The sequence below is a fragment of the Oreochromis aureus genome, linkage group 19 (genome assembly GCF_013358895.1).
Source record: "Oreochromis aureus strain Israel breed Guangdong linkage group 19, ZZ_aureus, whole genome shotgun sequence".
In the NCBI taxonomy this organism is placed as follows: Eukaryota; Metazoa; Chordata; class Actinopteri; order Cichliformes; family Cichlidae; genus Oreochromis; species Oreochromis aureus.
The window spans coordinates 30,513,926-30,541,286 of record NC_052960.1 but is presented as its reverse complement, the minus strand read 5'-3'; the positions used below and the strand labels follow the sequence as shown (position 1 = coordinate 30,541,286).

At 40.5% G+C, this 27,361-nt stretch overlaps 1 protein-coding gene across 1 annotated transcript in view; it reads left to right on the top strand.

Moving 5' to 3' along the window:
* Window positions 1-5,500: 5,500 nt before the first annotated feature.
* The window catches only part of dio2 (iodothyronine deiodinase 2), a 30,578-nt gene continuing 8,717 nt past the window's right edge, over window positions 5,501-27,361 (top strand). Inside the window, exon 1 of the mRNA XM_031736983.2 lies at window positions 5,501-7,104. Within this exon, the coding sequence (XP_031592843.1) occupies window positions 6,880-7,104 (225 nt within the window). The 5' untranslated portion in view covers window positions 5,501-6,879. The remainder of the gene's footprint in view (window positions 7,105-27,361) is intronic.

The following is a 27,361-nucleotide window of genomic DNA, read 5'->3' as shown; positions in this document are numbered from 1 at the left end:
TTTTTCCCTGCACAATCACTGTGCAAATGCAGTTAGTCAGTCTTGATAAGAGGGCTCTCTACACACCTTGCAGTTTAGAATGAAGAATTTCTCCAAATCTGTTGTTTTTCCAGCTAGCCTATTTTTCTCTTTAGGCCTTTTTTGTTTCTTCACCTTTCTGTAACATAGAACATAGTATTCATCCATCCATCCATCCATCTTGTTCCACTTCTTGGGGTTGCGTCGTGGGGGCAGCAGCCCAAGCAGAGAGGGGCCCAAACCTCCCTCTTCCCAGCCGCCTCCTCTAGCTTGTCTGGGGGAACACCAACGTGTTCCCAGGCCAGCCGAGAGATATAATCTCTCCAGCGTGTCCTGGCTCTGCCCTGGGGCCTACTCCCGGTGGGGCATGCCCGGAACACCTCACCCAGGAGGCGCTCAGGAGGCATCCTTGTCAGATGGTCAAATCACCTCAACTGACTCCTTTTGATGTAGAGGAGCAGCAGCTGTACTCTGAGCCCCTGCCAGATCGGCGAACTCCTCACCCTATCTCTAAGGGAGAGGCCAGCCACCCTTCGGAGGAAGCTCATTTCTGCCTCTTGTATCCGCGATCTTGTTCTTTCGGTCACTACCCACAGCTCGTGGCCATAAGAATAAGAATAAGAATAACTTTATTTATCCCAAGGGAAATTCTTTTGTCATGTACATGCTCAAAGCAGCAGGAGAGACAGAGGAACAGATGAATAAGATATACAATATATACAATAAGAATAGTAGTATACAGTAATATACAGTAGGATAGTGCAAGACATAGTATCAAATAACTCTAACGAAGTAATATATATGACTATATCCTGGAGAATAAATAACTATCAGTGCAGGCGATTCTAGAAAGTGACAAAGTATTGTGCAATAGAATAAAGGGAGTAGCAGCATATGATGGGGGGATGAAAGAAATATTCAATAAGGTACTGTTGGGTAATATTGCACGGTCTGAAAGGGAACAGAATAACATTGGTAATAGTCTCAGGAGAATCACCTACAGAGTGAGGAAGAGTAATACAGTCTTATTGCCACCGGTACAAAGGATTTACTGTGGCGGTCAGTTCTGCATTTCGGGGCAATGAGTCTTTTGCTGCGTAGATGAGGGTAGTGACATAGATAGATCCATCCATCCATCCATCCATCCATCCATCCATCCATCCATCCATTCATCCATCCATCCGTCCATTCATCCATCCATCCATCTTCTTCCACCCGCTTATCCGGGGCCAGATCGCAGGGGCAGCAGCCTAAGCAGAGAAGGCCAGACCTTCATGCCCCCAGCCACCTCCTCTAGCTTGTCCGGGGGAACACCAAGGCGTTCCCAGGCTAGCTGAGAGATATAATCTCTCCAGCGTGTCCTGGCTCTGCCCCACTTGGGCAGGAACTCGTCCCTGACCCGGAGTGGGCACTCCACCCTTTTAGGGCTGAGAACCATGGCCTCAGATTTGGAGCTGCTGATCCTCATTCCCGCCGCTTCACACTCGGCTGCGAACCGTTCCAGTGCGAGGTGGAGGCCACTTAAGTGAAAGCCCTCCGCCACTTGACTGTGCCTAGAAATCATAAAGAAATCAGAATCAGAATACTTTATTGATCCCTAGGGGAAATTATTTTTCATAAACGTTATGAACAGAATCGGTGACAAAGCGCAGCCCTGGCAGAGCCCATCAACCACCGGGAATGAGTCTGACTTATTATTGGCTATGTGAACCAAGCTCTTGCAACAGTTGTATAGAAATTGAATGGCCCGTAGCAATGGGCCAGACACCCCATACTCCCGCAGCACCTCCCACAGGACACCCCCAGGGACACGGTCAAATGCCTTCTCCAAGTCCACAAAACACATGTAGACTGGCTGGGCAAACTCCCATGGTCAAGTATCCTCGAGAGGATAAAGAGCTGGTCCAGTGTTCCGTGACCAGGATGAAAACCGTATTGTTCGTCCTGTATTTGAGGTTCGACTAATGGATGGACTCTCCTTTCCAGCACCCTGGCATAGACTTTCCCAGGGAGGCTGTCCCCCTTCTTAAAAATGGGGACCACCACCCCAGTCTGGCAGTCCAGACAACAAACAATCCCTACAGTGCCTTGTGTGGGTGGTGGGCCTACAGGAGGGTGTGCCTGTCCAGGCCCCATGGACAGAGGCCCAGCCACCAGACGCTCGCTTCGGACACCCTCCCCAGGCCTGGCTCCAGGGCGGTGCCTTGGTAACCCTATCCAAGGCAGGGAGAACTATTCCCTCCATCTTTTGCTCATAGGGGTTTTTTGAATCGCTTTTTGTCTGGTTTCTCACCCATGACCAATTTGCCATTGCAGGCCCTACCAGGGGACAAAAGACCCCAGACACACAAACCCCTCCACCACGTTAAGGTAGCAATTCAAATTTGTTTTGGAATTCCAGAAAAAAAAATTATATCCTGTCTTTTCACTTCCTGTCATTGAAACCCTGCTCTCCACCACCTGAAAATGGCTGTCTTATCATGCCTACCACTATGTGAAAAGCTTACATGTTAAATATAGTGGTGTGAAAAAGTGTTTGCCCCCTTTTTGATTCCCTCCTTTTTCGCATGCTTATCGCACGAAATGTTTCAGATAAAACCAATTTAACTATTAGACAAAGATAACATAAGTAAACACAAAATGCAGTTTCTAAATGAAGGTGTTTATTATTAAGTGGAAAAAAATTCCAAACCTGCATGTGAAGTAGTGAAATCCTCGCTCCTTTTGCTGTGTGTCTGGTCTCCCTTAATACTCACCTTGTGTTTCTTCTTGCATTCTTGTATTGCCCTTTTTCAGTTTTTCACTTGAAAACCTAACTTGTCTGTTTGGAACATCACTTGCATGTACCCGGTTGATGCCTCCTTTAACTCAGCTACCTGCTGCAGCAAGAACATTCACTTGCCTATTCATAACCTGCTCTCCACCTGTCAGCTGTCTGGAACTCTCTTGCTGAATGTGTACTTTCTCCACACTCAGCTGACCTTATATATTAAGTATGACAAAATCAGGTTAATCTACAACTAAACACTACAATAGCTACCTCTTGGATGTTTACTAAATTAAACTCTCTTCTCTGGCAGAGCTATTGTGATTCCTTCTCAGTTGAGGTCAATAGTAACTCCCAGTTACAGGTTCACTGAGAATTCTTAATTTTTCAGTAGAACTTTGCTCCAAATCTATTCTTTGGGTCCTGCCAGAAGCAAACCATAACAATATTTAATTGAATTCTCAAGTGTGCAGGGTTATACTCCTTGCTCGACTCTATCTACCTATATTTTTTCTTTATTTTTCTTCTTTCCTGTTTTTTGGGGATGTTTTTGCACATTTCCTATACTTTTAGAACATTTATTTCAGATCATCAAACAATTTTTATTATTAGACAAGAAATAAAGTAAATAAAAAAATGCTGTTTTAAATGATGATTGCATTATTAAGGGAAAATAGCTATCAAAACCTACCTGGCCCTATGTAGGAAAGTAACTGCCCCCTAAAAATAGTAATTTGTTGTGCACCCTTTGGTAACGAGAATGCCAATAAAGCATTGGTAATAACTTTTTACATAGCTGTGGAGAAAATGTGACCCAGTTTGAGCGCACTGATTTGTCTTTTAAGTTAATTTGACCACATTCAAGGATTTTTGATTGTTAACTGTCATGACACCAAGTTTGCGAGGACTCACTCGCAGGACATACAAGAATCAAAGTTTATTAAACAAGTGAGTAGACTGAATGGAGGCTAGCGAGCAGGGCTGAGGCAGGCTGGATCACAGGTGCTCACTAGACACATACACGGCATCTACCACTGGCTTGGAAGGCCTCCTTTACACTAAGCAGCCTGTACAGAAACATAGAGAAATAATCCAGGAAGGACCAAACATGAAACTGACAGCAAGGCTACTGCTGACGTTATCACAGCTGAAGCAATGACCTGGTGGCAACTGAGGAAAACTTTCAGCCTTAAGAAGACTAAAGAATTCATAGATTACACATGAGCCACAGGTGAGTAAATCAGCCTAATCAGTAAATCAATCCTGCCTCATCAGGAGAGTGGAGAACCACAATGAAGGAGCTGCCTTCTGAAAACAAGCCATTAAGAAACAAAAATACACTCATATGGACAGAGAGTGAGAGAAAAGCTAGAAAAAGGGCAAGCCAGCTTGGGAGGACTAGAGGACCGTGGCATGAACAGTATGTTTAAGGTCTTCCCAAAGCATCTCAAACCAATTTCAATCTGGACTTTAACTAGACTGCTCCAAAATCTGTTCCTAAGGGAGTGCAGAGCTAGACTTGCTGATGTATTTTGGATCATTATCAGTGTGTTTGAAATTCAGGACCTGAACGGATGACCAGACATCCAAGTCAACCAGGTCCTGAAGCAACAAGTTAGCCCAATGCCATCACCCTAGCACTACCTTAACTCTATGTATGCCCACGTTCTTATGAAATGTGTTAGTTTTATGCCAGATGTAAGTTCAACTTTTTGTCATCAGTAGTTTTGGGAGGCCAGAATTTATTACTGTTTCAAGTTTTCTCTTTTTGCACTTTTCATGCAAATAAAACAAAACAGTACCGCTAAGGGAAAGTACAGCCACCCTACAGAGGAAGCTCAAATCTGCTGTTTGTATTTGCAATCTCATTCTTTCCATCACCAACCAAAGCTCGTGACAATAGGTGAATATGGTACATCTAAAATGTTATCATTCTTTAAAAATGACTTGTGTCATCACTCACAGTGTAATGTCTTGGCACTCTCCTGTGGATGCTGGAGAGTCTGGATGTTTTTTGTAGTGAGTTTCTCATCTGAAGTTGACAGATCACGTGTGCCTTGTCCTCCACCTGTTGTCTCCTTTTTCTTGTAGTCTGTTAGTACTTCTCAGTTTATCAACTTTGATTACGTGTTGAAATGATATTCACGTCCATATCACTTTTTCTTTATTTTTTTAGACTGTTACTTTTGGAAAGCTGTGCCTCTTCTGGCTTCCTCCTTGGACCTCAGACACAGACTACAGTCAGACTTTAATGTTGTTTTTTGCTGTAGAGATGCAGGCTTCTGTCTTTTTCTGTCTCCACCTGGAGGTAGATGTATCTCCTTATATAGAAAAATTGGGGCGGGGCAGTATGCAGATAATATGCAAATTGTTTGCACAAGACTTGCCTCAGAATGACTCAGATTTACTAACTTGTGTGTGGTGGTTAGAACAAGATAGGCTGAACACACGTTTCATAAATGTGAATGTGAGTTTGCAAACTAATTTTTTCACAGGGTAAAACTGATCAAACTTGGCTGAAACTGGATCATACAGTAAGACTGACAGCACACATGCAAGTGATTCAGAATGAAAAGAATTCAGGTGTTGCAATGCCCTGTCAAAGGCAATGACTGAAATGCTCAAAAACCATAATAAACTGGAACAATGTGACATACAAGAGGGAGGATGTTTTTTCCATAAGAGCTCAGGATTGTGGTGTCACAATTGCAATGCAAGCCCACATTTATTATGAAACAGACATAGAGGTTACTTTGCGGTTTGAAATGAACAATGGTGAGTTGCTCTGTTCTAAAATGAAACAACCATGCATAAAACTGGAAAAAAGCCCTTTCGGGGATGTGGTGGGATTTTTGTGATTTCCAGCTTGGAAGCAGCAACGAGGAGATGAGATTGTGCAGCCAACAATGCATGTCTTGGATAAAAGTTGGAAGAAGAAGCAAAAACGTCACTTTCAACCACATTTTGAAAAATCTGTTTGTGTGACCGCAGCAGTTTTACTGGTATGCCACCATTACAGCAGATTTAACCGTTAAGATTACATGGCATATGGGTGTTGCTGTGTTACAGAGCTTAGATGTGGGAGTTATCTTGACTGTAGCTACGTGGCAGCATAGATAGAATGAACGAAAATATTTAGATGTGTTTCTTTCTTTCTTTTTTAAACAGTTTACGAACTATGACAGTGTGATCCTGACCGTTACACTTCTGGCACACATCAAACTGTTGCATGGTTAGAGGCTGCTGCAACATCGCTAGTGCAAAAATGTTTTTATGTTTTCAGAAACCAGCTTATGAAATGCAACAGTGTGATGGTGAATGGGTACACAGACATTAGAACATTATTTTAATGGTATTTATGTAGCACGAAATCATATCAACAGTCGCCATAGGGCACTTTATACTGTAAAGTAAAGATCCTACAATAACACAGAGAAATCCCCACAGTCAGCAAGCACTTAGCAACAGTAGGAAGGAAAACTCCCTTTTGACAGGAAGAAATCTCTGGCAGAACCAGACTGGCTGGAGGAAGACGAGACAAAAGAAGAGAGCAGCAGATTAAGAAGAGAGATTAATAATAACTAATGAGTAAATGCAGAGTAGTGTGTGTACGCACATATTGAGTAAAAAATGTTCCCACTTTTTTTAAAGTATAGTCACAGCCGGATCATTGTAATACTCTGGAAGGGTATGGAGAGTATAAACCTTTTATATTTAGTCAATTTAACATGGTAAAAACAGTGAAAGCGTCGATCTGGAGCTTAGTGCAGCCGCTACGCACAAAGCTGGGGGGGAGGAAGGAAAAGGAGGAGACAGCGATTGCACTATTTCTGACGTCAGAATCTTGCCGCAGAGATAAGCCGCGAGGCTTAATATTAACTACAATGTTACTTCTTTCAAAAAGAGCGATAGCGCGCCTAGGGATTGTCGAGCTGATGAACAGAGACGCTTTGCGAGACGCATTCCAAACACTTTTCTCGTTCTGCGCACAGACTCTGGCGCAGTGCACGAAACAGAGCCCAAACTATGAGCTGAGCAGATAAGAGCTGTGGTGGAGGAATTGGCCAGCGGTCGTGTAAACGCACAAACAGAAGATGGGAACGGCGGGCGAGGATCTGCTAGTGACACTCCAGATACTACCCGGTTTCTTTTCCAACTGCCTCTTCCTTGCCCTGTACGACTCGGTGGTTCTGCTGAAGCGCGTCGTTTCGCTGCTCAGCTGCTCTCGGTCCGCTGGCTGCGGAGAGTGGCGCCGCATGCTGACCTCGGCGGGACTGCGCTCCATCTGGAACAGCTTCCTCCTGGACGCCTACAAGCAGGTAAACTTTTTATTTGGGTAGGGTCTGAGTGCTTCGAGTGCCTCGATGCAGTGACGTCATTCAAGTGAACTCCAAAGTGGTGTAAAAGACGTAAAGTGTTTCTTAGCGTCTGCTCGCTCACCTGCCTACACGGCCCATCTGCACGAACGTTTGCGGCACGCCCTTGGAAAACTTGGTCGAGGTTTTTCATTGTCTTCGCGCATATTGAGCAGAACTTGTTTTTCGTGTTTGGAGCTGTGTGTGTGTGTGTGCGGAGCATACAGTTTACACAAAGGGCTGGCCAGAATGAGAAGCGTTACAGAATCGCATGACCAAATAGTTAATGTTTTATCACTATAATACTGTGTGCACGCACAAGTATTATCAGAGCAAATACAGGTTATCACGTTAATCCCATTGGATAGAAAGTGGTTGCAGTTCATGTGGAGGTGCAGCAGATGGCCCCCGCCCTCACAGCAGTGTAACTTTCTGCTATCAGGAGGCTGCTCTGCTAATGTTTCAAACTAGCAGATTTTGTTACTCCTGGTGATACCTCGACGTTTATAATACGTACACAGAGATATGTGGATACATCACAACCTGTAAAATGAAACAGCATCTGTTGCTCAGCTGCTTTGATCAGACAAAGTTATCAGAAGACAAATATTTTACCCACAAAATGTGATTTTTATTTATTTTTTGGGGGGGTGGGGGGCAACTCCATAGTGCCCAGTGTCTCACCAGTGCCCCCTGTGGAAGGGGAAACCGCAGAGTGGGAGTCTTTGATTATATAAGAAATTGTCTGCAACCATGGAATTAAACCCTAATTTAACCCTTTGTTTTTTCTAATTGTAAATAGAGATAATATATTAACAACTATTATGAATTAATTTATATTACAGTTATTAATAAGCTCACACTATAACAACAGCACTGGTCTAAAACTGGTTCAGCAAAAAAGTTCTGCTGGAAAATCAGTAGTTACTGTATTAACTATTCGTATATGTCTATATGAGTATGTGTGAAAAAGGTCCACAGGTGTGTGTGTGTGTGTGTGTGCGTGTGTGTGTGTGTGCGTGTGTGTGTGTGTGTGTGTGATAGCCAGACTGTAGTGTGTGTCCCTTGGCTTTGTGCCTTGGACCCACTTTTTTAGCACAACAGCCTGGGCCTGTGGGTATGTAGGGGCCCCTTCTCATGCTAGCACACATAAAAAAAACGCTGTATCTGAAATTAACTGTACACTTTTCAAAGTGTACAACTTATTGTGCTGTTGTAATGTAAAATATGAAAGAGGCTTAGCGAGGACCCAGGTTCCTCTATGCGTCCGCTATGCTATTAGTTCAAAAAGAACCCACTGACAAATCTCTGGGGATTAACATGTTCTGTTAAGCCTCTGCACACCCATGGCACACCCAGGTACCACGGCTGTGTGGAGTTTTATTTTTCCTGTCAGGCCTTTATTTACGATTACGCAGTCTACGCCTGACTGGCACCTGTCAGCATTTCTGTGAACTTTAAAATGTTCAGGGATCTCCTTTAAATCTTTAGGATAAGGAATTAATAAAACTTACATGTGAATACTGCACAGTACGACAGCTTCAGCCTGAACGTCATGATTGAGGAGTTCCTATTGGCAGTATTCATTCTGGGAAATATGTCACAAGAGATTAACTTTGGGTCTGTCTCCATACCCACATTTTCCGTCTTGTAACTGCCAAAGGCCCACTATAAGACCTCGAAGCCAGTTTTACCTCCAAGCAGTTCTTGGCAGATATGGCGCCTGGTTCGTTCCTGCAGTAAAGACAAAAGTAAAGTATTTTTCCTGTGCCAAGGAAGGAACCCAGTATGTAAAGATCACAGTCTGTCTATCTGTCTGCCTACATGTCAGTGTTTCTTTCAATATTATTACATAAAAACTAACTGGCCAAACTTTATGGGAGAGAATGTGGTCTGCAGCACACAGTGAACCAGGGTCGGCATAGTGCACGTGCAGTTTGAGGTGACATTGAGCAGCCACCACAGGTTCAAAGTGTATGTCTAAATGGGGTTTTATTCTTTTCTCAATTCTCTGTTGTATACATACAGTTACAATGGTGGAACCTTGTGTTTCAGCCATGTTTACAGTTCAGTGCTATGCAATCCTACATGCTACCAGCCTTATTACTGCATATGTTCTACTGAGAATGTCCACTGAGATTTGGAAGGGTGCTACACAAAGTGTCCGTCAAATGGATGTTAAAATTATTTAATTCATTCATTCATTATTATTTAATATTTATAATTATATAAATCTATATTTTAGTTTGATGACAGTATGACAAACTGCTTAGTTATGTGAAATCATCGTCAGTGAATGTGGTCAAAGCTACTACACTCTGGCCAGTGGACTGTTTCTTATGTAGCACTTTTCTCCTCTGCTGAAGGCCTCAAAGAGCTTTATACAACTTACATCAGTCACACATTCACTCCCATTCATACACTACCAGTCAGAAGTTTGGACACACCTTCTCATTTAATGTTTTTTCTTTATTTTCATGACTATTTACATTGTAGATTCTCACTGAAGGCATCAAACTATGAATGAACACAAGTGGAATTATGTAGTAAACAACAAAGTGTGAAATTACCATCTCCATTGGGTTTAGATCAGGTGACTGTGCAGCACTCTCTTGGTCACAGAGCCCTCACACAGTTTGGTTTCACACAGTCTCCTCTGAACAGTTGATGTAGAGATGCGTCTGCTGCCGGAGCTCTGTGTGGCATTTATCTGGGCTCTAATCTGAGGCTGGTGACTCGGATGAATTTATCCTCAGCAGCAGAGGTGACTCTTGGTCTTCATGTGAGACAGTTTCATCGTAGGACTCGATAGTTTTTGTGACTGCACTTGGGGACACTTTCAAAGTTTTAGCAATTTTCTGGACCAACTGAGCTTCAGTTCTTAAATTAATGATGGGTTGTCGTTTCTCTTAGCTGATTGGTTCTTTCTATAATATGAATTCTAACAGTTGTCAAATAGAGCTGTCAGCTGTGTACCAACCTGACTGCTGCACAACACAGCTGATGGTCCCAACATCATTAAGAAGGCAAGAAACTCCACAAATGAACCCTGACAGGCACACCTGTGAGGTGAAACCAGGTGATGACATCATGAAGTTCACTGAGAGAAGGCCGAGGGTTGCAGCTCTGTCAACAAAGCAAAGGGAGGCTACTTACAGGAATCTCAAATATAAAACATTTTTAGTTATTTATCTTTTTTTTTGCTACATAATTCCATATGTCTTGCTTCATATATTTGGTGTCTTCAGTATCTACTAGAGCTGGGCGATATGACCCAAAATTCATATCTCTATAATTTTTAGCTGGATGGCGATATAAGATATATATCTCGATATTTTTTTAAAGCCATAAAGTAAGAACAAAAAGAGAGTTCTTAGTCAAAGCTGTGTCCCAGATGTCACACAGGCACTTTTATTAACATACAGCATAGATGTACATGAAAAAAACTACTCAAAAATAAATTATGAGCATTTATTAAATAATGATGCTCTATAAATAAAAGAAAACTATGTTGTTTTGTGCATAACAAAGAGCTCACAATTGTGCAGTCAAAATGTAAACTAACAGACGCTGAGCATAATAACAAAGACAGATTTCACAGCTGCTCTGTTCCCAACTTCTACTGCGTGACTGACAGCCTGGAGTTTGAAATCCGCTTCGTAACCATGTCTCTGAACAGGAGCCATTTATGGTCCTTATATACACACAATACGGTAATATTACGTTGAAGCACAGTACGTATCACTCCGCGAGGCTCCTCGGTAGCCGTAATGCTCCGACAATCCATCAAGCGGTGCAGCTCCGTAGCTTAGCAAAGTCGAACTAAAACATTTATTGACAGATTGCTGAGCGCTGTGTATCACATAAAATCGGTTCGCGGTCATCAAGCACAACCAGAATTCATACAAAAGGCGCACAGTCAACTTTTGAGAGAATGAAAGGATTTCAGGCCGTGCATAGCGTTAGCGTGGCTAGCTCGTTAGCGTGGTTAGCTCGTTAACACGTTGACGCTGTCCAGCCCCACGCACGGGGCGATGCGCAGTAACTCATTAACGCAGATTTGCCGTGTCCATCTTGTCGCTGCCTGCAGGTGAAGCGATGGGGGAGGAGGGGGAGTTGTGTTCAGTGAAGGAGAGGCGAGGCAGAGTAACGTTGCATAGAGACAGAAGTGGACAAAAGAGAGGCAAACTTGCGGCTCCGCAACTATAATTATAACGTAACATAGACTATATCGATATAAAGGATATTGTCACATCTTATATCTCGTATAAAAATATATCGATATTTTTAAAAAACTCGATATATCGCCCAGCTCTAGTATCTACAATTCAGAAATGAGTAAAATAAAAATAAAGAAAAACCATTCAATGACTGGTAGTGTATATTAGCAATACATAAATCCATTGATTTTGAATAGGTTAGTATTGTAAGTCTACGGCTATTTATCTGTTTTAGTGTTGCTAATGGTGAAGCTTTCTGTTATTTGTTAGGGCAGGCTGGCTATGTTTGAGGGAACTGTGGAGAGATCAGATGTTTTGGACATATGAGTCTCCTTAACAGTGTAGCCACCACCTGTCAGTAGATCAGTCAGGGCATGGTGTTATGGTCATGATAGATCTGTCTGTTGACTTGTACATCACTCTGATTCCAACATAGGCCAAGCAGTTCTGGTCTTCTATTTCTTGGATTTTTTAGTGTTTTCTTGCAACAGTTTTTAAAGACCTGATTCCCAGAGTTACATCCGAGTAGTTAATATTGACATGTGTCTGCTGCTGCTGATGTGAGCTATATTGCTAGCTGCTGCATATCCTGAGTCTGGGAACTAAAAAACGTGTCCTATTCAGCAGAGGGAACTCTTTCTGGGTTGGGACAGTCTGTCTTGTCTCTAGACTGCGCACTAAATACGCGAAATATATCAAAGACAATTCAACAAATATTTTGAGACAATAATTCATTCAAAAATTTTCACATGAACTGATGTAAACTGCTTCTGCCTGCCTGATCACGCTTATTGGCGCTACAATCAGCTGATTTCAGTTCATGTGTGGGAGGAGGACAATAGTGGGGCACGCTGCAGCGTGAATATGAGTATTACTCTGGAGTAAAAAGCAGAGTATGTACAAGAGTGCGATGGACAAGTGCAAACTCGAGGACAGAACAACTGCATTATGCTGCTAACGCTTTGCAAGCATCTGCACCAACAGCATGCTAATGCTAAGCTAGCCAAGAACCCAGAGTGATGTTTTTGTTTTTTTTGTTTTTGTTTTTTTTGCCTGTCCCGTTTGGATCTTTAGCTATCAGAATTGTTGTCTGAAGGCCAAAAAAGATGCCTAGCAGATTTACTTTACCAAATGGACCATTATGGCCTTGCCATATTGGTCCATTTGATTCACCTTTATTATAATTATGTATTTATTTTATTTTATTTTCAGTTGTTACAGACGGGACAGACATGACTGGGGGATAGGACAGGGAGAAAGAAAGAATGAATGAAAGAGAGGGAGAGAAAGACAAAATAGAGGGGAGAAGAGATGGTGAGAAAGGGAGGAAGAGAAAAAAAGCAAACAAACAAACAAAAAAGAAAAGAAAACACCTGGATCACCTGTCGAGAGGAGAAAAAAAAAACAGAAGAGAAAACAAACAAACAAACAAGAGCAACATAATAAATACAACACCATCACAATAAACTAGCTAACAGTAGATAACAGTAGATACTAAATATTAAATGTTATTGTGCAGCACGCAGGACCAACAGTGCACAATGTGCTTTGAGGTAGCAGCCAAGAAAGGTGTAGTTTGTGCCTGTGAACACCCGTGTGCACACCTGTGTGGATCGGCACGCTTGTATTCAAAAGGTTTCTCCATGTAATGATCTGCTAGGGAGTGTGGGGAGCCATAGCCCCGTCCCCCAGGGCATGAAACAGGTATGGAGGAGATCCAGGGCCCAGACATTCAGAGGCACCAGAGTACGAGGACCCAAGGAGGACCACTGGGGGGGTAACCGTGCCACCCTCCTGGGAAAAGCTGAGGAGAGCCCCAAACGAGAGGTCACCCAGCAGCCACGGAGCAGAGGCCAGAGGGGGTTGCAGTGACGTGCCCGTGGGCTCTGCTGGCAGCCAGCTGTGCCAGAGAGGACCGAGCCAGAAGGGGACAGAGGGGCAGTGCCTCCCCTGCACCCTGGTGACACCTGCATCCCAAGTCCTGCGTGTGTGTGGGCGTGGTGGAGCGGGAAGAGGGAGGCAGCTGAGGATGGGGAGGGAAGAAAGGGATAGGTTTAATTTAGTTAATTCTGCAAGCTTAGGAGCGATATTGATACCTAAATATTTAATGTTTCCAGATTGCAGTCGGGTAGATGAAGAATTATGGAAGGAACAATTAATCAGAAGAACTGTAGATTTTGACCAGTTAATTGAATAATCTGAGAATCTTGAGTAGGGATGGGTATTGATAAGATTTTCACGATTCTGATTCCATTTTCGATTCTGTTTAACAATTCGATTCTTTATCGATTCTTTTTAAAAAAGGAGAACACTAAGGTCGATTAGCTTAGAACTTTGTTTTATATCTTCTCTTTGAACAAGATAGACATTTAGGAGTAACATGGCCTTACAAACCCAACAGTGAGATCTTAAGAGATCCACAGCCTATGGCTCTTCAATGGGGTGTCACAGGGTCCCCGGGAAAAAAATTGTAAATGTAAAATAATAAAATAAATATTCTTCTGTAGCAATAACAAAGTATAACATAAACTAGAAAGTGCATTTTCTGAAGAAACTGCAGTGTGAATGCTTGAATCTCAATGTATGCACTGAAATGTATTAATTGCTGAATTTTTAGTTAAAAATTTTGAATGAGATGAAAAATACAGAAATTTGCACCTGAAAACAAAAGTGCTGAACTGCTAAAAGCTGACAAGCACAGAGAAGAAGTTGGAAAATAGCTGAAAATGTTTTAAATGTAAATTAGAAAAACCTGAGTAATGAGAAAAGACTATTTAGAGTCAGAAAACATCTGAATGAATATTAAAAGTTCATATTCTTTGAATCACTGAATGACTAAAATATGATCCCTCCACTTGGATCCACACAGTTTTAAAGGTTTACATCTCTGAGCTTTGAAAGACACGCTGTTGGATAGAGAAGAACGATGGCTTCGTTTTGAGGGTAAAATGATGGCTGTAGAGCAAACACTGTGGACACAGCAGCTGTTGAAAGAGAAGTGTTTAAGATGAATCTTGGCAGAGTGAGAGAGAGCTCATTAGGCAGGCAGGTGTGAGCCTGGTTGCTATAGTGACTGAGCCAGGGGCTCCATACACACGCACACAGACATGCACCTCACTTTTGCTGCTTAAAATGAACAGAAAAGTCAGCCCCAAACAAATCCTTCCCAAATGAAAAGTACATGTCGTATTGACAAAATTCTTTCACCGTGAGTGGCAGCAATGTCTAGTCTACCTAATTCTCAGTTTTCATGCCTGTGGAGTTTATTATATGGACGTGGTGACAGTGTAAAGACAGCCTGCTCTTCTGATTTTCAAAGGAACTTTCTGAGCCATTTTAACATTGGAGTCTATGGAGGAGTTGGAGGGAGGAGTCTGTGCTTTGGTGACATTTATGAAAGAACCATAACACCTAGGACAATAGTAAACACATTGGATGAAAGAGGACAGCGATGGCTACGTTTTGAGGGTAAAATCATACCTGTAGAGCAAACACTGCGGACACAGCAGCAGTTTTAAAAAAGATTTTAAGATTAATTTTTTCGCTCCTCTCACTCTAGCAGTTGAGCTGTCTCACTCTAGCCCCAACATTCCGTCCCATACACACCCATTATAAACTCTGAAACGGCTGAAAAAACATCATGAAACTTAAACTGGAACTGAAGAAAAAGTATAACAGATATTGAAAAGATAAATACAAGTTGAATAGTTGAATGTCTTGTCTTTGTTTTAAAGTTTGAATGGTGGCTCTATGTCAACGTATGTTGAAGTAGATACAGTTTGAAAATGAGTAAGTTGAACTAGAAAGCGAAAATTTCAGAAGAAATTTTATGTGTGCCTATGCCGCTGCTAATCACTGTAGTTGCCATTCATACGGCTACAGAGAGCAAAACTCAGAAGAGCAGCCATTCTCCACCATGAACTATGGTAAAAACAAACACCGCTCACGCTTCACAGATGACAGCTTACAGTTTTGTGTAAAGATGAAGTTACTTCGTACAGCGCCGATTTGCAGACGCTGTGCACACAGGTTCATGAGCAGAAGTCCCATTGTACCACGGCAGACCCGACAATGTTTGCATGAACACGCTTTGAAGCATTACATTATGGACCACTTTTCACACATGCATTCACTTTTTGTTTTTTGTTATTTTTACACAGTGTTCTGAATTATGAACAATGGTCTACAGCCAATCTTGTGTATTATTATACAAACTTTGGTTGTGAGATTCAGATAACTATTTAATAAAAGCTAAATATTTTATATGAGAGTAAGAAAGAAAAGTATATCTTTGTGTCCACCTTTCTCTGTTAATGCCCTAGCTGCCCCCCGGTAAAAGCTTTGCTAGATCCGCCCCTGCACAGTTACCAGCTGTCAGCTACACAAAAAAGGAGCTTGGTCTTTGTCTCTCAGAAACAACTCATAACTTCCCTTCAACTCATTCATGTCACCTAAAGTGTAAACCTGTTTCTCCATCACCAGTTCAGCTCTGATGATTCAGTAAGGACATCTCCTGATTTCATCTTCATGCTCCAGCAAACATCAGCTGATACTAGAAATTAAAATCAAAAGAATTCTAACAACAGCTGATCAAGCTTAAACGTGCTGCTGTTGTTTAGCACGATAAATAAGAGCGAACAGCCGATCATTGATCAGTTTCATGATTGATGTTTCAACACGCGAGAGAATGACAGGGAGGCTTCGTAACGACAGAATAAATCATAATGTTTTCTCTGAATGTGGGACGATTCCGTTTATGCGGCACGGCAACTCTATGAACTAACCCAAAGAATAAAATAAAGTCCAATGTCAGTAACTTAGTGCGCACACAGCTGTATATAAACTCCCGTGGCAGTACATTGTAAAGGTCAACGAAAATAAATTACACCTAAACTCGGTTTATATCTGACCCAAATAGAGTGCAGTTCATAACTTCTTACCTGAAATTCAGTTCACCTCACGCTCCTGCCTTCGGTTTCCAGCATCATCGGCCCATATAAACGAAAAATAAGTCCAGCTAAAAGACATACTGTCGGCGAAGCGACCGGTGCTGACACGAGTTTCACCCGCCTCAATATAAGCCAAGCCTGGGTGCTTTTTCACGAAGGGTCGCTAGCGGCGCTAGCTAACTATGCTAGCGGCGCTAGCTAGCTAAGCCGACTATCAGCAACACATAAGAGAACTGCTGCTAAATAAACTACACCTAAACTCGGTTTATATCTTACCCAAATAGAGTGCAGGTCATAACTTCTTACCTGAAATTCAGTTCACCTCACGCTCCTGCCTTTGCTTTCCTGATCCACGATTGACCTCGCGTTAGCAAACACCGGTCGATCGGCGGTCGCAGCATGTCCTTTCTGTCATACACGGTGGATAGCTGCCCACTGTTGTAGCTCCGCATTATAGCACCACCAAACAACTCAGTTATTTTTTCCACATCCAGCTGTAACTCCGATTCTGTGCGAGCATTTGCGAGAGACCGGGAGGTGAAAGGAGAGAGAGAGTCCCTCGCTGTCCATTTGCAGCCAAGTCGCGCAGCTAGCTAGGTAGCCGGCTAGCTGTCAGGCAGGACCGAGGTCGTCAGAGCACTGTCGCTAATAATGGGATGTCTTGATAAAACAAGCAGATATTTGAAGTTTACACACCTACATTCTCGCCTGAAAATATCTTAAAAGTTTATTTTGTGACCTAGAAACACTAATAAAAGACATATAAAACGAAGTGGTGGCCGCCATTGTTTAACTCGGCAGAGGTGTGCTATGAATTGTGGGATATGGAGTTTTCCACCAAGCATAGAAGCCATTGTGTTTACCGTAACTATTCAATGGTTCGCGCAACCTTAAAACCTCCAATGGTTCCTGAAAGCAGCGAGGCTGTGCGCGCCATTGATATTGTCATCATTACGGTATCCAAAATAAGGGTAGACAGGCTGTACCACTCCCGGCATACCACTAGAGAGAGCCAACACACCACAAATGAAGTTTGAAATTTGTTTCAATGGGACCAAAAGATGGCGCCAACACACCACAAATGAAGTCTGTTTATTTGGCGCCAAAAGATGAATTGGCCCAAATTTGCACTAAAATATTAATATTTAAAAACTATAAAAGTCATAAACACCAAAAGTCATGACATAATAGTCCAGCTCCAGCCGCACAAAATGATCTAACATATGTAACCCTAATGTCAAAACTGTTCGGCAGAGGGAGCGGGAAAATTTTCACTAAAATATTAATATTTAAAAACTATAAAATTGATAAACACCAAAAGTCATAGCACACCATTCCAGATCCGGCCGCACAAAATGAGGTAACATATATGAAGCTTGTCTCAAAACTGCCGGGCGAGATTCGCTGCAAAATTTCAGGCGGAAACTGGAGAATAATAATAATAATAAATCCGAGGAATAGTAATATGTGTGCCTCTTGGCATAGGCACACATAATGAGGATTTGAAGGGTGTCCCCATTGAAATACATGGGAAATTTTTGTTGAAAAAAGTTGAATAATTTTAAAAATATAAATGTTATAAATGAGAAAAGTAGAAGCAGTCATGTCCAAAAGAAGAGGAATCTAACGGTGTTTGAATGGTTTTTCTAAGTTGAACGGTTTTGAAGGAGTTAGATGCCAAAAAACGTACGGAATATATAAAATAGAATAATAACTAGAAAGTGCATTTTCTGAAGAAACTGCAGTGTGAATGCTTGAATCTGAATGTATTCTCTGAAATGAATTAATTGCTGAATTTTAATTTAAAAATGTTGAATGAGATGAAAAATACAGAAATTTTCACCTGAAAACAAAAGTGCTGAACTGCTAAAAGCTGACATCCATACAGAAGAAGTTGGAAAATAGCTGAAAATGTTTAAAATGTAAATTACAAAAAGCTGAGTAAGGACAAAAGAAAATTTAGAGTCAGAAAACATCTGAGTGAATATTGAAAGTTCATAATCTTTGAATCACTGAATGACTGAAATGTGATACCTCCACTTGGATCCACACAGTTTAAAAAGTTTATATTTCTGAGCTTTGAAAGACACAGTGTTGGAAAGAGAACATCGATGTCTTCATTTTGAGGGTAAAATGATGGCTGTAGAGCAAACACTGTGGACACAGCAGCAGTTGAAAGAGAAGTGTTTAAGATGAATCTTGGCAGAGTGAGAGACAGAGCTCGTTGGGCAGGCAGGTGTGAGCCTGGTTGCTATAGTGACTGCACCCAGTGGCTCCATACACACGCACACAGACATGCACCTCACTTTTGCTGCTTAAAATGAATAGAAAAGTCAGCCCCAAACAAATCGCTCCGAAATGAAAAGTACAGGTCCTATTGACGAAATTCTTTCACCGTGAGCGGCAGCAATGTCCAGTCTACCTAATTCTCAGTTTTCATGCCTGTGGAGTTTATTATATGGACGTGGTGACAGTGTAAAAACACCATGCTCTTCTGATTTTCAAACGAACCTTCTGAGCCATTTTAACATTAGAGACTATGGAGGAGTTGGAGGGAGGAGGCTGTGCTTTGGTGACATTTGTGAAAGAACCATAACACCTAGTACAATAGTAAACACATTGGATGAAAGAGGACAGCGATGGCTACGTTTTGAGGGTAAAATCAGACCTGTAGAGCAAACGCTGCGGACACAGCAGCAGTTTTAAAAAATATTTTAAGATTAATTTTTTTGCTCCTCTCACTCTGGCAGTTGAGCTGTCTCACTCTAGCCCCAACATTCCGTCCCATACACACCCATTATAAACTCTGAAACGGCTGAAAAATCATCATGAAACTTAAACTGGAACTGAAGAAAAGTATAATAGATATTGAAAAGATAAATACAAGTTGAATAGTTGAATGTCTTGTCTTCGTTTTAAAGTTTGAATGGTGGCTCTACGTCAACGTATGTGGAAGTAGATACAGTTTAAAGAGGAGTAAGTTGAAGGAGGATTTGAAGGGTCTCCCCATTGAAATACATGGGAAATTTTTGTTGAAAAAAGTTGAATAATTTTAAAAATATAAATGTTATAAATGAGAAAAATACAAGCAGTCATGTCCAAAAGAAGAGGAATCTAACGGTGTTTGAATGGTTTTTCTAAGTTGAACGGTTTTAAAGGAGATAGACTACAAAAAACGTACGGAATCTATAATAATAATAAAATAGAACTAGAAAGTGCATTTTCTGAAGAAACTGCAGTGTGAATGCTTGAATCTGAATGTATGCACTGAAATGAATTAATTGCTGAATATTAAGCCAAAAATGTTGAATGAACTGGAAAATACAGAGTTTTTAACCCGAAAACAAAAGTGCAGAATTTTTGAAAGCTTATGTTCACACAGAAGAAGCTGGAAAATAGCTGAAAATGTTTTAAATGTAAATTTGGAAAACCTAAGAAATGAGAACAGAAAATTTAGAGTCAGAAAACATCTGAATGAATATTAAAAGTTCATATTCTTTGAATCACTGAATGACTAAAGTGTAATCCCTCCACTTGGATCCACACACTTTTAAAGGTTTACATCTCTGAGCTTTGAAAGACATGCTGTTGGAAAGAGAACAACGATGGCTTCGTTTTGAGGGTAAAATGATGGCTGTAGACCAAACACTGTGGACACAGCAGCAGTTGAAAGAGAAGTGTTTAAGATGAATCTTGGCACAGTGAGAGACAGAGCTCGTTAGGCAGGCAGGTGTGAGCCTGGTTGCTATAGTGACTGAGCCAGGGCTCCATACACACGCACAGAGACATGCACCTCACTTTTGCTGCTTAAAATGAACAGAAACGTCAGGCCCAAACAAATCCTTCCCAAATGAAAAGTACAGGTCCTATTGACGAAATTCTTTCACTGTGAGCGGCAGCAATGTCCAGTCTACCTAATTCTCAGTTTTCATGCCTGTGGAGTTTATTATATGGACGTGGTGACAGTGTAAAAACACCATGCTCTTCTGATTTTCAAACGAACCTTCTGAGCCATTTTAACATTAGAGTCTATGGAGGAGTTGGAGGGAGGAGGCTGTGCTTTGGTGACATTTATGAAAGAACCATAACACCTAGCACAATAGTAAACACATTGGATGAAAGAGGACAGCGATGGCTACGTTTTGAGGGTAAAATCATACCTGTAGAGCAAACGCTGCGGACACAGCAGCAGTTTTAAAAATATTTTAAGATTAATTTTTCGCTCCTCTCACTCTAGCAGTTGAGCTGTCTCACTCTAGCCCCAACATTCCGTCCCATACACACCCATTATAAACGCTGAAACGGCTGAAAAACATCATGAAACTTAAACTGGAACTGAAGAAAAAGTATAACAGATATTGAAAAGATAAATACAATTTGAATAGTTGAATGTCTCGTCTTCGTTTTAAAGTTTGAATGGTGGCTCTATGTCAACGTATGTGGAAGTAGATACAGTTTGAAAATGAGTAAGTTGAATGAGGATTTGAAGGGTCTCCCCATTGAAATACATGGGAAATTTTTGTTGAAAAAAGTTGAATAATTTTAAAAATATAAATGTTATAAATGAGAAAAATACAAGCACACTTGTCCAAAAGAAGAGGAATCTAATGGTGTTTGAATGGTTTTTCTAAGTTGAACGGTTTTGAAGGAGATAGATGCACAAAAACGTACGGAATATATAATAATAATAATAATAACTAGAAAGTGCATTTTCTGAAGAAACTGCAGTGTGAATGCTTGAATCTGAATATATGCGCTGAAATGAATTAATTGCTGAATTTTAAGTTAAAAATGTTGAATGAGATGAAAAATACAGAAATTTGCACCTGAAAACAAAAAAGCTGAACTGCTAAAAGCTGACATCCACAGAGAAGTTAGAAAACAGCTGAAAATGTTTTAAATGTAAATTAGAAAAACCTAAAAAATGAGAAAAGACTATTTAGAGTCAGAAAACATCTGAATGAATATTAAAAGTTCATATTCTTTGAATCACTGAATGACTAAAATATGGTCCCTCCACTTGGATCCACACAGTTTTAAAGGTTTACATCTCTGAGCTTTGAAAGACACGCTGTTGGAAAGAGAAGAACGATGGCTTCATTTTGAGGGTAAAATGATGGCTGTAGAGCAAACACTGTGGACACAGCAGCTGTTGAAAGAGAAGTGTTCAAGATGAATCTTGGCAGAGTGAGAGAGAGCTCGTTAGGCAGGCAGGTGTGAGCCTGGTTGCTATAGTGACTGAGCCAGGAGCTCCATACACACGCACACAGACATGCACCTCACTTTTGCTGCTTAAAATGAACAGAAAAGTCAGCCCCAAACAAATCCTTCCCAAATGAAAAGTACATGTCGTATTGACAAAATTCTTTCACCGTGAGCTGCAGCAATGTCTAGTCTACCTAATTCTCAGTTTTCATGCCTGTGGAGTTTATTATATGGACGTGGTGACAGTGTAAAGACAGCCTGCTCTTCTGATTTTCAAAGGAACTTTCTGAGCCACTTTAACATTGGAGTCTATGGAGGAGTTGGAGGGAGGAGGCTGTGCTTTGGTGACATTTATGAAAGAACCATAACACCTAGTACAATAGTAAACACATTGGATGAAAGAGGACAGCGATGGCTACGTTTTGAGGGTAAAATCATACCTGTAGATCAAACGCTGTGGACACAGCAGCAGTTTTAAAAAGATTTTAAGATTAATTTTTTCGCTCCTCTCACTCTAGCAGTTCAGCTGTCTCACTCTAGCCCCAACATTCCGTCCCATACACACCCATTATAAACTCTGAAACGGCTGAAAAAACATCATGAAACTTAAACTGGAACTGAAGAAAAGTATAACAGATATTGCAAAGATAAATACAAGTTGAATAGTTGAATGTCTTGTCTTCGTTTTAAAGTTTGAATGGTAGCTCTATGTCAACGTATGTTGAAGTAGATACAGTTTAAAGAGGAGTGAGTTGAATGAGAATTTGAAGGGTCTCTCCATTGAAATACATGGGAAATTTTTGTTGAAAAAAGTTGAATAAAATTAAAAATATAAATGTTATAAATGAGAAAAATAGAAGCAGTCATGTCCTAAAGAAGAGGAATCTAATGGTGTTTGAATGGTTTTTCTAAGTTGAACGGTTTTGAAGGAGATAGAGTACAAAAAACGTACGGAATCTATAATAAAATATAATAATAAAGATTAGAAGAACAATACTGTGAATGCTTTTACAAGCATTCACACTAATAAAGATTACAACAACTATACTGTGAATGCTTTTACAAGCATTCACACTAATAATAAAGATTAGAAGAACAATACTGTGAATGCTTTTACAAGCATTCACACTAACTAGAAAGTGCATTTTCTGAAGAAACTGCAGTGTGAATGCTTGAATCTGAATGTATGCACTGAAATGAATTAATTGCTGAATTTTAAGTTATAAATGTTGAATGAGATGAAAAATACAGAAATTTACACCTGAAAACAAAAGTGCCCAACTGCTAAAAGCTGACATCCACAGAGAAGAAGTTGGAAAATAGCTGAAAATGTTTTAAATGTAAACTAGAAAAACCTTAGAAATGAGAAAAGAAAATTTAGAGTCAGAAAACATCTGAATTAATATTAAAAGTTCATATTCTTTGAATCACTGAATGACTAAAATCTGATCCCTCCACTTGGATCCACACCGTTTAAAATTTTAAATGTCTGAACTTTGAAAGACATGGTGTTGGAAAGAGAACAACGATGGCGACGTTTTGAGGGTAAAATGATGGCTGTAGAGCAAACACTGTGGACACAGCAGCAGTTGAAAGAGAAGTGTTTAAGATGAATCTTGGCACAGTGAGAGAGAGCTCATTAGGCAGGCAGGTGTGAGCCTGGTTGCTATAGTGACTGCACCCACTGGCTCCATACACAGCGCACAGACATGCACCTCACTTTTGCTGCTTAAAATGAACAGAAAAGTCAGGTCGAAACAAATCGCTCCCAAATGAAAAGTACAGGTCCTATTGACAAAATTCTTTCACCATGAGCGACAGCAATGTCCAGTCTACCTAATTCTCAGTTTTCATGCTTGTGGAGTTTATTATATGGACGTGGTGACAGTGTAAAGACAGCCTGTACTTCTGGTTTTCAAACGAACCTTCTGAGCCATTTTAACATTAGAGTCTATGGAGGAGTTGGAGGGAGGAGGCTGTGCATTGGTGACATTTATGAAAGAACCACAACACCTAGTACAATAGTAAACACATTGGATGAAAGAGGACAGCGATGGCTACGTTTTGAGGGTAAAATCATACCTGTAGACCAAGCACTGTGGACACAGCAGCAGTTTTAAAAAGATTTTAAGATTAATTTTTTTGCTCCTCTCACTCTAGCAGTTCAGCTGTCTCACTCTAGCCCCAACATTCCGTCCCATACACACCCATTATAAACTCTGAAACAGGTGAAAAAACCTCATGAAACTTAAACTGGAACTGAAGAAAAGTATAATAGATATTGAAAAGATAAATACAAGTTGAATAGTTGAATGTCTTGTCTTCGTTTTTTAAAGTTTGAATGGTGGCTCTATGTCAATGTATGTGGAAGTAGATACAGTTTAAAGAGGAGTAAGTTGAAGGAGAATTTGAAGGGTCTCCCCATTGAAATACATGGGAAATTTTTGTTGAAAAAAGTTGAATAAAATTAAAAATATAAATGTTAAAAATGAGAAAAATAGAAGCAGTCATGTCCAAAAGAAGAGGAATCTAATGGTGTTTGAATGGTTTTTCTAAGTTGAACGGTTTTGAAGGAGATAGACTACAAAAAACGTACGGAATAGATAATAATAATAAAATAGAATAAAGATTACAACAACAATACTGTGAATGCTTTTACAAGCATTCACACTAATAAAGATTTGAAGAACAATACTGTGAATGCTTTTACAAGCATTCACACTAACTAGAAAGTGCATTTTCTGAAGAAACTGCAGTGTGAATGCTTGAATCTGAATATATGCACTGAAAAGAATTAATTGCTGAATTCTAAATTAAAAATGTTGAATGAGATGAAAAATACAGACATTTGCACCTGACAACAAAAAAGCTGAACTGCTAAAAGCTAACATCCACAGAGAAGAAGTTGGAAAATAGCTGAAAATGTTTTAATTGTTAATTAGAAAAACCTAAGAAGTGAGAAAGGAAAATTTAGAGTCAGAAAACATCTGAATGAATATTAAAAGTTCATATTCTTTGAATCACTGAATGACTAAAATGTGATCCCTCCACTTGGATCCACACAGTTTTAAAGCTTTACATCTCTGAGCTTTGAAAGACACGCTGTTGGAAAGAGAACAACGATGGCTTCGTTTTGAGGGTAAAATGATGGCTGTAGAGCAAACACTGTGGACACAGCAGCAGTTGAAAGAGAAGTGTTTAAGATGAATCTAGGCACAGTGAGAGAGAGAGAGCTCGTTAGGCAGGCAGGTGTGAGCCTGGTTGCTATAGTGACTGCACCCAATGGCTCCATACACACGCGCACAGACATGCACCTCACTTTTGCTGCTTAAAATGAACAGAAAAGTCAGCCCCAAACAAATCCTTCCCAAATGAAAAGTACAGGTCCTATTGACAAAATTCTTTCACCATGAGCGACAGCAATGTCCAGTCTACCTAATTCTCAGTTTTCATGCTTGTGGAGTTTATTATATGGACGTGGTGACAGTGTAAAGACAGCCTGTACTTCTGGTTTTCAAACGAACCTTCTGAGCCATTTTAACATTAGAGTCTATGGAGGAGTTGGAGGGAGGAGGCTGTGCATTGGTGACATTTATGAAAGAACCATAACACCTAGTACAATAGTAAACACATTGGATGAAAGAGGACAGCGATGGCTACGTTTTGAGGGTAAAATCATACCTGTAGACCAACGCGCTGCGGACACAGCAGCAGTTTTAAAAAATATTTTAAGATTAATTTTTTGCTCCTCTCACTCTAGCAGTTCAGCTGTCTCACTCTAGCCCCAACATTCCGTCCCATACACACCCATTATAAACTCTGAAACGGCTGAAAAAACATCATGAAACTTAAACTGGAACTGAAGAAAAAGTATAATAGATATTGAAAAGATAAAAAAAAGTGAATAGTTGAATGTCTTGTCTTCGTTTTAAAGTTTGAATGGTGGTTCTATGTCAACGTATATGGAAGTAGATACAGTTTAAAGAGGAGTGAGTTGAAGAAGAATTTGAAGGGTCTCCCCATTGAAATACATGGGAAATTGTTGTTGAAAAAAGTTGAATAAAATTAAAAATATAAATGTTAAAAATGAGAAAAGTAGAAGCAGTCATGTCCAAAAGAAGAGGAATCTAACGGTGTTTGAATGGTTTTTCTAAGTTGAACGGTTTTGAAGGAGTTAGATGCCAAAAAACGTACGGAATATATAATAATAAAGATTAGAAGAACAATACTGTGAATGCTTTTACAAGCATTCACACTAATAAAGATTTGAAGAACAATACTGTGAATGCTTTTACAAGCATTCACACTAATAATAAAGATTACAACAACAATACTGTGAATGCTTTTACAAGCATTCACAGTAATTATTCTGTAGCAATTACACAAGAATATCCAGTAATGTCCCTGCCTACAATTACACACATTCACTTACCGAAAACCGGGGCAAATGGGTGCAAGCCTTTGACCACAAACTTAGTCACTGCTCGGTGACATTCGTCTATCCTGGCCTGAAAGGAGACGCTAACGGTAGACTGCAGCGAGAACTACCAGTCAGACCCTGTCTGTCTCATCATGGTCACCTAAATGCACAGTAATGGCAGGTTTTGTAATAAGGCAGATCGCGCTAACATAATATGCACTGTTAGTTGATTATTTACCTGCCGCATTAACGGGAGAGGATGTGCAAACGTTACCGCTGCTGCTGGGTTGAGATTCACGAGTCTGGAGTGGAATTAAAAACACGACATTCATTTAAGGTCATCGCGTGTTTTGTGAGCAAATGCTTTTGCATATTCGTAGTGTTTCCTCCCTTAAATGAAATATCTACTTTGCAAGTATTGCAAGTTGCCCTGTTGTCATCCGTTCTCGTAAAGTATAACCAAACTTTTGAGTGTTTGAGCTGCTTAGGCGTCATGTTTCCTGCCAGGTAAATGACGCTCCGCAACGTGGTGATGTCATTCGGGGCGACTGGAATCGATGAGGGAATCGTTTACAAAAATGGCAAACAATTCCAAGGAATTGAAACAGTGGGAACCGGTTCTCAACAAGAACCGGGTTTTGATACCCATCCCTACTCTTGAGAAAGAGTTTATCAATTCAATCACCCCAGAGATATTGGTTTTTGAGTTTTGGAGAAAAAGCAACACATCATCCGCATAAAGGCTGATTTTATGTTCCACGTTCTTGCATTTTATGCCCTTAATTACTGAATTCTGTCTAATTGCTGCTGCTAGTGGGTCAACAAAAATTGCAAACAGTGAAGGGGAGAGTGGGCGTCCCTGCCTGGTGCCCCTCAGGAGACAGAAGCTGGAGGATGTTTGGTCATTTGTTCTGACACAAGCTGTTGGGGAATTATATAATATTTTTAACCAGTTAATGAAAGAAGATCCAAAACCAAATTTGTGTAAAGTTGCAAATAGAAATTTCCAGTTAACTCTGTCAAACGCTTTTTCTGCATCAAGAGACAATATTATGCTTTCGATGTTTTTACTGCATGAGTAGTCTGTTAAATTAAGTAATCTACGTGTATTTGTTGATGAGTGCCTACCTTTTATGAAACCAGTTTGGTCAGGGTGAATTAAGAGGGGGGTCATTTTCTCTAATCTCTTTGAGAGAGCTTTGCAGATTATTTTAAGGTCTACATTTATAAGGGATATTGGACGATAGCTTGAGGGATATACAGGGTCTTTGCCTGGTTTTAGCAGGAGATTAATGTTTGCAGAATTCATATTTGATGGAAGTCTGCCCTTTTCTTTGATTTCCTGCAACACTCTGTGAAAAACTGGTGCTAGAATCGTCCAGAATTCTTTGTAGAATTCTGCTGGAAAGCCGTCTGGACCTGGAGCC